The sequence below is a fragment of the Rhinolophus sinicus genome, chromosome 3 (genome assembly GCF_057876585.1).
Source record: "Rhinolophus sinicus isolate RSI-liver-muscle chromosome 3, RSI-T2T, whole genome shotgun sequence".
Classification (NCBI taxonomy): Eukaryota; Metazoa; Chordata; class Mammalia; order Chiroptera; family Rhinolophidae; genus Rhinolophus; species Rhinolophus sinicus.
In genome coordinates this window covers 24536771-24549596 of record NC_142503.1, presented here as the reverse complement: position 1 = coordinate 24549596, position 12826 = coordinate 24536771, and the positions used below count along the sequence as shown (strand labels likewise).

The 12826-nt window shown below is 34.6% G+C and overlaps 1 protein-coding gene across 6 annotated transcripts in view; it reads left to right on the top strand.

Annotated features, from left to right (window-relative positions):
• CPLANE1 (ciliogenesis and planar polarity effector complex subunit 1) overlaps positions 1 to 12826 on the top strand; it is a 96714-nt gene that overhangs the window by 14048 nt on the left and 69840 nt on the right. For all 6 annotated transcript variants that reach the window (XR_012495161.2, XM_088796490.1, XM_074328988.2 and 3 more), the window contains exons 8-15: positions 516 to 619; positions 1761 to 1943; positions 4161 to 4410; positions 4581 to 4736; positions 4915 to 5684; positions 6235 to 6443; positions 6643 to 6723; positions 9202 to 9366. Coding sequence is in view for 5 of the 6 variants with exons in the window: in XM_088796490.1 (XP_088652616.1) it covers positions 516 to 619; positions 1761 to 1943; positions 4161 to 4410; positions 4581 to 4736; positions 4915 to 5684; positions 6235 to 6443; positions 6643 to 6723; positions 9202 to 9366 (1918 nt within the window). In the remaining variant the exon portion in view is untranslated. The remainder of the gene's footprint in view (positions 1 to 515; positions 620 to 1760; positions 1944 to 4160; positions 4411 to 4580; positions 4737 to 4914; positions 5685 to 6234; positions 6444 to 6642; positions 6724 to 9201; positions 9367 to 12826) is intronic.

The window sequence follows — 12826 nt, the reverse complement described above, 5'->3', positions numbered from 1 at the left end:
GACATCACACACAGCCATTACATTTCTACTGCCTCTGTTCCTAATGCTGTACTCCGCTTCTTGTAAGTATACACACACACACACATATATATATATATGTATATGTATATGTATATGTATGTGTATATATATATATATATATAATTGTAGTTGACATTCATTATTCTTCAGCTTCAGCTTCAGGTGTACAGGGCAGTGATCAGGCATCTACATCATCCCTGAGGTGGTCTCCCTACTGAGACAAGTGTCCATCGGATACCCTACAAAATCTTTAGAACATTATTGATTACATTCCCCAAATTAACTCTCTTAACCCCATGGCCATCTTGTGGTTACTGACTGTGCTTTCTAATCCCCTCAACTTCCCCGTTATCCCCACCCCCCCCATCTAGCAACCGTCAGTTTTTCTATGTCTCTGAGACTTTCTGATTAGTTCATTTATTCTTTTCTTTAGATTCCACATATAAATGAGATCATAATAATGGTTTTGTTGTCGTTTTTCTTTTTGTTTCTAGGCAACTCAGGTATTATTTATAAACACATTGACTTTTGTTACTCTCCGTGGCAGCCTTAAAGGATGTAGCAATAAGAATCCTGTGGTTCCAGCTGCACTTATCAGGTAAGAACTCTTTTATATTCTAAATACTATTTTTCTTTTCTTTTCCAACAATTTGATAAGTTTAAGGCTGACAATTCAATAATGTCTAAATAAATATTTAGATAGGTAATGCAAGTTTCTTTCAACATTTGTGCTTCATAGATTCTAAAAATTGCTTTATATGAGGAAAGCCTTAAATACTTTAAGGAAGGGTATAGTAGGGTAGAAGATACATGATCTTATTTCTTTGTTGTCTGAGGAGTGAAGTCGTGACTAGGTAGACAAATACTGGGCTTAATTTGAGAGATGGAAATGAAAAAACCTGGATTGGGAATACCATATACTCAGAGAGGCTAAGGTGTCCATAGCCTTTTAAACAAAGTTGGCATTCTTTGCCTATAGGTCAATAGCAACATGAAGTGGTGATTTTGGACTGCGCATGAGTTACCACCAGGACCTACGTATTACAGAGTAGGAAGATTCCCTCTTGGACCTCCTAATTTCCTTTTCTGAATGCTTTTTCTGAATTCAAATCGATTCTATTTGAATTTCCAAAGTTTTCAGGTCACTCCAGCATTGCCTCTTCATTTTCTTTCCCTCCCCAAAAGTTCCTGCCTAAAAGTATTACTGGTTTCGGTTCAGTGGTCTGACGGAGTGTCCATTTACATGATGGAGCTACTTTTTGTCTGTATGAAACATTCATATTATCAGCTAGTTAAGGAGTAGTAATGACGGCTCTGAGAAGAGGGTGTCTGCTGCCAAGTGGAACTCCAGCAGGCTGCAGAGCACAGGCACAGTCTTGACCTTTAAATCTATCATAAATAACAGTTGTGGACACCAGTAGGATTAAAAGTTGTTCTAATTAAATGTGAGTGACTAAAAAGCTTAACTTTTTTTAGGGAGTATTTTCATTTTATGATTTGGTTATGAATCTAAGTACTTTTCTAATTGATATGTTGTATGGAGTAGATGTTTATGAGCAAATTCCTTTTTTCTTACCTTTTTTTCTGGGAAGTGAAATCTATAAACTATGGTTATCAATTGCCTACTATTCATCCTTTTGCTCTTATTTTTTGAAGTGTTTCACCCCAGCTTGGCCATTATAAATTGTTAAAGACATTGTAGAGAGTCCTTTCTAAACGTATTATCTTGCTTTTTTTAGGTCCTACTGGGTTGGTGATATCAGCTGGACTCATGATAGTCTTTTTCTGTCTTGTGTGTTAAAACGTGGCTCCCTGGTTTTACTGACTTGCCAAGGTGAACTGCTAACATTAATTACATTTGGTTGCTCTATAGAATTTGGGCCAGCAGAATTTATTCCTCTTCACCCGCTAATAACATATAGGTGAGACATTTAAGTTGTTTTAATTTGTTTATAGAAGTTTTTCTCTTTTGGTATTACTTTACTGTGTATATTTTTCTGACAAATTTCATCTTTCAAACTGTCTTACTCTTTCTTTAAGTCGTCATCTCAATATCTTTCTTATTTATAGTTTTTTTTCTATTTCTTTTTGTGGCTTAATCCTGGTAAAAATTTGACATTGTAACTATGTAAGTATAAGCTATTTAAGTATTCAACAGAACTAAAAATTTATTTTCTTTGGTATGAAAGTTGTTTTCTTTGATATAAAAGTTCTTAATAACAGCATGATATGTACTTTATTATTTTAAAAGAAGAGCACTTAGATAAATTAATAACTCAAAATTAACTTGGTAGATGGATTTATCTACCTTTTTCCCTAAAGGGAAGAAGTACGTTGGAAATGGTTAGAAGATTTTAGAATTTAACCAAATTTTAATTTTTGTGAGATGGGGTAGCAATTTGACTGTGGAGTCAGATCAAAATTCAAATCTTGGTTCTTCTACTTATTAGGTGTATGACTTTGGGTAATTTATTCTTTAAGCCTCTATTTCTTTTATTGTGAAATGAAGATGATGATTAGTTGAGGGAATGAAGTAAGATAAATATAGATCATTTTGCACAGTTCTGGCATAAAGTAGGTGCTCAGTAAATATTTGTCGTTATTGGTGTTGCTATTATACATGGCTAGACACATACACACAGCTATTTGCAGAGCAAAAAAATGGGTAAAAGACCTTTGAAATTCACCCATTCCCTTTGCTTTACAGAAAGGAAATTGAGGAAGGGTACGTCCTTGATTACATTATATATATATTCTTTTTTATTACATTTTATATATATATATATATATATATATATATATATATATATATATATATATATCATTCTTTTGCTATATATATAAAGAATGATGCTTAACCTTTAGCAATAGAAAATTCTAATGGAATCAATATTTATTTCCTGCAGTGAAAGTATTTTTTCCTTATTTTTTTATGGTTTGATTCATAACTGACTTGAATTTCCTCACATTCTCCTTTAAAGTTAATATTTGGGGCCTTTCAAAATGGATTGCTTTTTCTGATTACAAAGTAATACATATTCATTATTTTAAAAAGCTTGAAAATCAAATGTTATAAAACTAAATAATGTAGAAAGTGAAAAACTTGTAATCTATTCTTCAGAGATAATTATTAACATTTTAGTGTGTAATCCAAATTAAGAAAATTATATGACATCTATAATAATACTAATATTAGTTTTTTAATACAAAATGAATTATATGATATGTGCTGTTTTGTATTTTGCTTTTTTAGTTTAACAATGTATCTTTTTTTAAAATTAAAGTTTATTGGGGTGGTTTCAGGTGTATAATTCTGTAATACATCATCTATGTATAACGTTGTGTGTTCACCACCCAGAGTCAGTTCTCCTTCCATAACCATATATTTGATCCCTTTTACCCTCATATACCACCCCTCTCCCCACCTACGTTTTTCTATGAAGCCATTTTTAATGGTTCCTTAGATACCTGTGGTGTGTATATTCGACAATTAATCAATCTCCTACTGTTGATCATTTGCCTAATAAAATGTACATTTGAATAATTTCCTAACCAAAAAAATTATATTTTATTTGTCCTCTTCATATTTATAAAGCCCCAAAGTTAAGCAGCAATATTAAGTGATCAGAATCAAGTACATCACCATTATAATAAATAAGTACATTTATATGGAAACTCAGTCAAATTAATCTTAAACTGATAAAATTCTACTCACCACCATCCTCTCCAAATGTTCTTCTCAGTTTCTTTTCTTTCTCCTCCTTAATAACACCTATATTCATAGCTCATAATTATTCTTGTAAGTATATTTAAATATATGGTAAGAAGGAAAGTTAACTATTCAGCTCTCTTTAATGGTAAAATGAACTGTCTTAATTCTTTTCTGAAATAGTTTGTATAAAACTAGATTAGAAACAAAATAAATACCACAATTAGGGGAAAAATTTAAAAAACAACTTATATGTTATCTAATCACTTACATTTTCCTTACAGATATATACACATTTAATATTTAGTGTTTAATTTGTTTGCTTTTTCGTCATTCTGTAACTTTTAATTATTTTGCTTTTTCTTGAATAATGATGTATTCTTAAGATTTTTTCCTTACTAATTCTTGACTTTTGATGTTTGTTTGCTAGACCACAGCAGTTTACATTTCAAGATTCAAATAATTCTGTAGATTCATCAGCTTCTGATAGTGACCCTATGAGACAGAGATTTTCTATAAAAGCACACTCACGGTTACCCTACCTCATTATTTCTGATGGATACATGGTCACAACACTTCGATTTCTTGATAACCTATCTCCATCAGTGCTCATGAGATCCCTTCTACTTGATTCAACGCAGAGGCTTGAGAAAACATACCAAAGTGTGATATTGTCTAAGGTATGGTGCTTTTTGGTATCATTAGTAAAAGTTGACCTCTTTCCAGATTTAAAAACTACACTGACAGTAATATCGCTGGATTGTATATAGTTGTCTGTAGAATTTTTTACTGCTTGTAATAGAATTATGGATAAAATTCTGCTCTTGGAAATCTGTCTTTTCTTCTATAGCCAAAAGGCAAAGGGCTGAACTTGCGATCACTGGATTCCCTAAGGTTGAGCCTGTTAAAACACCAAGGAAATGAAAGTTCAGCTGATTCTACTGTCCCCAGATTCTTGCAGGTAGAGGATACAAAGAAGTTAAATGAAAAAACAGCAGATTTACAGGTACTTAGTAGCAGTGTTTTATTTGCTTTGAACAATTATGTATTGACTTTATTCCAAAAAAAATTTTATTTTGTTTTTCTCTTGTTAATGAAGGGAAGAGAAATTTGAGAACACCAAAGTAATTCATTTGTAAGGTATTAAGTAGTATTAACTATAATTTTTTTCACTCATGTTTTAGGATTTTGAAACAGAAGAAACTAATGAAGGCATGCATTTTATAAACAACTCATCCTCTTTTTGGAACCAAAAAAGTGATCCATTGTTCAGTAGTGCCAAGGAGGGAAGGTTGGAATTTGCATCCATGTTTGATACGATACATGCAAAGGATAATACTGAGGAGACGGATGGAACCATTATAGAACTGCATTCTGTTCAGAAAAATCTCCTTGCAGCATGGACTATAGGAATTTCAAAAAATGTGGCAGAAAAAAATTCAATGTTAAATTACACGATAGTTTGTATCACTCATTTTTTCTACATCCTTCAGTTTATAAAATGTCCTTTCCCCAAATTTGATCTTTTTTTAAGCAAGAGCCCAAGACATAATGCATGGGTGCTTTGTATCTTTCAACTTTTTCATCAGTGTTTATCAGTTCAGTATTGGGATATGAGATACAGACAAGATGTGGGACATTTGGTAAAGCTGACCTCAAATACTGTAAAGCTTTTGCTGACTCAGCAACAGCAGGGTCAGTTATTCTCAGAGAGGCTTTCAGCCTGTTTTCATTTACTCAAAATGGTAGCTGATCATTTGAATGGCATATACAGTCTTCAACCTGAAATTATTTCAGCTTCAACTGATGGAAGTAGAACAGCAAATCAAGACTCACTGGTGGTACCTGTTTTTCAAATATTTCAAGATAGTGGTTCTCAGGAAAACTGGTCTTGGAACTCATCTTTCAAGATTCATCCTCAAGTAGTAAATCTTGTTCAACAGCCAGGACACAGGTATAATTACTTTAATGTTAGGATACCATTAGCATTATAGATTTTTTCCTTTTCAAAAAAATAAGATGTAATTACCATACTATAAAATTAATCATTTTAAAGTGTGCAATTCAATGATTTTTAGTGTAGTCACAAGGTTGTAGAAATATTAGCATTCCAGGATTTTATCACCATAGAAAGAAACCTGTGTCCATTAGCACTCAGCATTATAGATTTCATTTTAAAATATCTTAGGACTTACACCAAATGCTATTCAACACACATATTTTATTTGTCTTGGGCAACTCCAGGATACTGTTGAAAGATTTTTGTTTAGGTAAAGCACTGTAGAAAAATAACCGCGGGTACATAATGCATTTCTGAAGATTTAAAAAATATGTATATATATATTTTTGATCAGTGGGCTTTGTTCTATATTTAAATCTGGTCAGTTTGTATATGTTATTACATCAGTGAAGAATACAGGCAAAAAAAAAAGGCTAAGTAGGAGGCTATATTCATTCTTATTATCTGAAATTTGGTTTTGATGATTACCTGATTTTGTATGCAGATTGATTGTTCTCTGGAAAATGCTGTATAATAAAACTTTATGGTATCAAACACAATTAAGTCAAAGAGTTCCTGAAGGTGACAGACAGTTAACTGAAAAGATGACATACGAAGCATCTACTGTCAAGTCCCTGCTATGTCATATCCAGGCTTCCTTACAGACTGCTGGAGTTTGCTTGAACCAAACCTTAGAGCTGAAATCTATTCATGGTTAGTATCTCATAAACGATTTCTAACTCCATGAAAAAGCAATATAGTTAACTGGGCTTTCATTTTATTAATTGATTGCAATTATTTATTTTTCAGAATAATTTCTGGCTGAGCTATATACACTGAATTTTAAAACATAGTAAATTTTTATAAAGTAATTTAATTAACCATAACTAATTGTCGGTTAAAAACTTTGTAGGTGAAGAGTGTTTCCTATTAGGATCATATGAAAAGTCTGTTCAACTGTGGGAGAAAGCTCTACAAGAAACCCAGGAAAATGGTAGGGGAGTGTTAAAAAATAATATTTGCCATAATATTGGTAAGAACATATTTTAGCATTCTCTAGAGCATAAAAATAATTCCAAATTTCTGAATGCTCATAATTTCTTAATGTTCCAATAGAATACATATTGTAGACACCTTGACTGTCAGAAATACTTGTTTAAAATTATTCTTAGTCTTGGAATTTGTCGAACCAAGAATTTTTTCTGTTATCTATAGATATGGCTCCTTCTGTCCATTTTTTTGGTTAGTGATGAAACTTGTGATTTATTATTGATGGGGGAAAAATGAGATTTAATGAATTTTTGTCATTTAGAGGGACTGAAAAGTATCTAAATGAGAAACTATTGGTTAAATAGTTTACCACCTTTTACAGACTTAGAGACACATGGAGCTAAGGCTCTCTGCCCTTAAGTAATTCAATTTTAACAATTTCCTGTGAGTTAGACTTATTGGGGTTAGGTATAGGCTATGTGGAGTCTTTGATGAGACTATAAGGACATGGATTCTAGAAACTGGTGATAGCTTTTATGATATAGGGCTAAGGGTGTGACGAAGATGACAGAGGTTCTGAGCGACCTTGGAACTCACTCTGATTACAACTACTACATGGTCAGATTTGGCCAATTATTAAAGTATTTTTGACTGCTGTGGTATTGTATGTTTCTTTCATTCATCTATTTAATCAGTACGTATGGAGAGCCTGCTGTGTTCCTAGAATTGTGTTAGGTGCTAGGAGTAACTGAAATAAACAAGTTGCCTACAGTCTGCAGGAGAGATTCCATAAACAACTAGCCCTTTTCTCATTATGTTGTTTGCACTATACACAGTCTGAGACTGGAGTACAAGCATCAGTCTGGGGAAAACCTGGAGGAGTTGACAATTAAAATGGAACAGAAATTGGCCAGTTAAAGTAGTGGGATGGTTCATCAGAGGATATATAGCAATCCAAAAGCAAAGAGGCATGAGAAACCATGGCAATTTGGTAAACTGCAAGAAGTTGAACTAGACTAGATTATATGATACATGTCAGTGATGTTGGGGACAGGGAGGTGAGAGCTAAGGTGAGAGGTAGATAGAGAACAGTGTATACAGTGCCAAGGGATTAAGATTTTATCCTAAGGACAGTGGGATCAGTTAAGCTACTTGATGTAGGAAAGAGAACTTTTTAAATATAGGCCATTTGGAAAGATCACTTTAGTAGGTACTGTGTGGAGGGTCATTTGTAGGAGTGACGTAGAGATGTGGGTTTACCTAGAAAAAAGAAAGTCAGTTGAGGTCCTAAACCAAAGCAATGTCAAGAGTACTGGTGAACAGCGGTCATATCTGACAGATATTTAATAGGTTTGAGCAATCGGACTTGTGACTGAGTAGATCTGGAGAAAGAAGTCTAATGTACTTCTCAGATTTGGGGATTCTCCAACTGGATGAAAAAGGGTGGTGTTCAAGGTGAGAAGTTCTGATGAAGAAGAGATTTCATATTGAGTTCCATTGGGGACCTTTTAGTTTGATTTCCACTGTATCCATTAAGAATGGCTTCCAGTAGTGGAGACTGAGAGTAACTGGCTTCAACAAAAAAAGACGTTTATTTCTTTCTTATGAAAAGAGGCCTGAAGTTGACAGTCTGGGGCTGGTTCGGTGTTTCTAAGGTTTCAAAGACCTTTAGTTTTTCTGCTTTGTCATCCCTAGTGCATTGCTTCCATTCTTAAGTCCATTACATGAGTTAAGATGGATGCTGGAGCTGTTAGCCATCACTTCCATATTCTAGGCAGGGCAGAAAGCAGGAAAGGCAAGAGAGGGTACACCTACCTCCCAGCTGAATTTAAGCAGCTTTTCTGGAAGGTCTACACAAGATTATCTCTTGGTTCAGAACATAGTCACATTTTCACATGGCCACATCTAGTGAGAAATTGTGATCCGGTTGCATTGTAACCCCAAAATGAAGTTGGAATTCTTTTACTCAGGAAGAATGCATAAGGGGCAGGCAACCAGCAGCCTAAGTCCTCAATTCCCTCAGATATTTGAAGGGAGTGGTCAGGAACTCTTATTAGATAGTGTTTTTCTTTGACCATCTGTTTGACATACGTATGGTTTCATGTGTGTGTGTGTGTGTGTAACCACATTCCCTTCTGTTTCATACCATGGTACTTGAGATAGATGTTGCTAGTGGACCTTAGAGATGACATGATGAGGATTTGCAGCTCTCTTTGGATGAAATCTCAGTCATCCTGTAGCCTGGTGAAAGAAAACTAAAATTGTTCAGAACTTGAAAAAGGACAAAGTATTGCTCACCTGGTTTTTAAAAAGTCTTTTATTGAAGGCTAAAACAGATACAGATAGGTTAACGTAATATGAGTGTACAGCTTGATGAATTTCCATAAACTGAACACTCCTAGAGTGTCTACCTAGCACCCAGATCAAGAACATTACTTTGCTAACATGTTTCTAATGTCAGCTTAATTCTTTCCGGTTTAAGGAGGAAGAAGGACACGTTTTCTTCAGATTCGCTATTATCTTTCTCTTTTATACTGCCACCTCTACAGCTATAATTTAAATGATGCCCAAGGACTGTGTGATCAGCTAGTGAGAGAAGTACTGAGATGGTCCCACCTCCCCGTAAAAGCAAATGAAGATAGTTCAGGTATGCATTTAAAATACAGTATTTTTAATCTTACTGATTTATATTTATAGGTTTAGATATGAAATTACTTATGTATAAAAGTTGGTTGTTCTGCCCTATTATGATAAATTTTGGACTGACAGCTTCTCAATAGCAAGAACCGTTTTTTTAAAAACATTTTAAAAATAAAATTTCCAGAGCTTAGCAATGATTGCCTGCTGAACTGATATAATTGTTTTCTCACAGCCATATTTGTTAAAATATTAGGTACTCCTCAAGTATTTTTCCTTAATATATTTATATTTAACTGTTGCTTAAGGTGGTTTAGTAAAGTGATGAAAATCACTAACTGAGGTATTCTGACTCTTTTTAAAAATCTGTTTAGGAGTCTGTAGAGTATCTGGATTGCCATTTTTAAAAAAGGTACATTTGAATTAAGCAATAACCAGAGTGAAAGATGCATATAGATATATATACACATATACATTTGTATATGTGTATATATATCTATGGATCTTAAAATGTGTACACTCCTGGTGTGTGTGTATGTATGTATATATCTATATCTATGTCTATATCTGTGTCTGTATCGACAGATATAGATACATACCGGGGTGCCAACAAAATGTGCACATTTTAAGAGATGTTATCTAAGCATTACTTTTCGAAGTTGAGTTGAATTACAGTAGCAATGTGTAGTATGACGTTCACTCAAAAGATGGCATTAATCAAATGAATGCTAGCATCATTCATTGTGTTACAATTTTAATATAGTTTTTTCCTTTCTTAAAATGTGTATACATTTATACACACACACACATATATCACACACACACACACACACACACACACACACACGGTGCCAAAAAACTGTACACATTTTAAGAAAGGAAAAATCTATTAAAACTACGCTGATGGTAACCAATTTGAGCACCTCTTGTAATTTGAGAAGTCAAACGTGACTTGTATTCATCTTTATTATCAGTGTATATTGAGTTTTACAATTTTAATACAGTTTTTTCCTTTCTTAAAATGTGTATACATTCTTTTGGCACCCTCTGTATATGAATGAACACATAACGTATTTATAGTGGTTATAGGGTCACAGACCATTAGATGTATACTACGCATATGAATGTGTCTGAAAGGCCCAATGTATCAGGACTTTCTAAATGGAGCCAACTTAGTTTTATGTGGTTTCAGCCACTTGTTAATAGATTTCTTACTCTTTGTGATTTTTATCTTTTTAGATTTTTGTGTTCATTATGGAAGAAATGCATGTTTATTTTAGACAATTTTGAAAATACAGAAAAGTGCAAAGAAGAAAATAAAATCACTTATAATTCTACCACTTTTCTATATACATTTATACATATATATTATTAGAGCTGTATATTCTATTTTGTAAATTTTTAAAATTTCATATTATGATGAATACTTTTCAATGCAAATAATACTCTTTTTAAAAAACCCACTAAGCTTTTTCCCCGTTATTGCACGTTTTAGGTTGTTACCAACTATTTACTGTTTTAAATAATGAATGCTGCAGTGTAAATTTCTGCAAGTATTACTAATAATTTCTTTAGGACAAATTTCTAGAAATGAGGTTCCTGGACCAAAGAGAATCCACCATTTTAAAACTTTTGAGGCTTACTGTCAAGTTGCCTTCCAGAAAGTTCTGCCAGCTGTATGAGCAAAAGACTTTTATGTGTGATTTTTTTTTAACGGATTGGATAGTCTTCATTTTTTTTAGCAGTATTGTAATTAAATGATTTAACTTTCAACATAAGTTGAACCTAGAGTAATGTATTTGTTTTAGTTTTTAATGATGATTGTTTAAAATATATCAAGCATATCTCTACTAGGTCAGGTCCCCAAGACTACCCCCCAAGTTCAGTGAATTCCCAGGGAGGACTCACAGGGCTCAGCATATGGCTGTGCTCATGGCTGTCATTTATTACAATGAAAGGATACAAAGCAAAATTAGCCAAGGGAAAAGGTGCATGGGGTGGAGTCCAGAAGAAACCAAGCAAAAGCTTCCAAGAATCCTCTCTCAGTGGAGTCACACAGGACAGACACTTAATTCTTCCAGCCACGGATTGTGACACCGCATGTGAGATGCTGTGTACCAGGGAAGCTCATTAGAGATTTAGTGCTCAGGGTTTTTAATTGGGGGCTGGTCACATAGGCATCCTCTGCCTAGCCCATACTAAAATTCCATACTCTTCGAAGGAAAGCAGTATTCAGTATAAACCACATTGTTTGTGCAAACAGGTCCATTGAGCCACTGTCAGCAGTTAAGGTGGTGGGACTCCTCCCAAAATCTAAGTTCCCAGATGCCAGCTAAGGGTCAACCTTATAAGCAGGCCTTTAAAGTACCCAGGCCTAATATGTTACCCTTTTCCTGCACACTTATCTAATCAACTATATATAGTTTTAATTTTTATTGTATAAGGTTGCCATTATTAACATCATCACTGTCCCACATACAGAATTATGCTTTCAAATTTTACTTCGGAATTGATGCAGTTTTACTCTGTTGACAGTATCTTTTATTTTTTATTTTATTTTTATCTTTTTTTTTTTTTAAAGATTTTATTGGGGAAGGGGAACAGGATTTTATTGGGGAACAGTGTGTACTTCCAGGACTTTTTTCCAAGTCAAGTTGTTGTCCTTTCAGTCTTAGTTGTGGAGGGCGCAGCTCAGCTCCAGGTCCAGTTGCCATTGCTAGTTGCAGGGGGCGCAGCCCACCATCCCTTGCTGCAACCTTGTGGTTGAGAGGACGCACTCCAACCAGCTGAGCCATCCAGCAGCTCAGTGGCAGCTCAGCTCAAGGTGCCATGTTCAGTTTTAGTTGCAGGGGGTGCTGTCCACCATCCCTTGTGGAAGTTGAGGAATTGAACTGGCAACCTTGTGGTTGAGAGGATGCACTCCAACCAACTGAGCTATCCGGGAGCTCAGCGGCAGCTCAGCTCAGGGTGCCGTGTTCAATCATAGTTGCAGGGGGCGCTGCCCACCATCCCTTGTGGGACTCGAGGAATTGAACTGGCAGCCTTGTGGTTGAGAGCCCACTGGCCCATGTGGGAATCGAACCGGCAGCCTTTGGAGTTAGGAGCTTGGAGCTCCAACCGCCTGAGCCACTGGGCCGGCCCCGACAGTATGTTTTAGAATCAAGTTGCTCCCAATTAAATTCTGAGTTTTTCATGATTAACATTCCTGGAAATCTTGCCTTTGTATACTTCCTACTGTAAGTTTTACCAAGAGAAAAAATTCTTACCCATATATTTTTAACTTTAATGGGAAGAAATAGTATGGCTTTTTTAAAACTTTTAGTGACCAAATGAAAAATACTGCTTGCAGGCTCATAAAATATTCTCAAGATCCCCTTTATATATATATGAATTTTTAACACTACTTTTGAGTGCCTGCTATATGAGAGGTGGAGTGGTAGGTACTAGGGTATATAGTGACAAGATAGAAA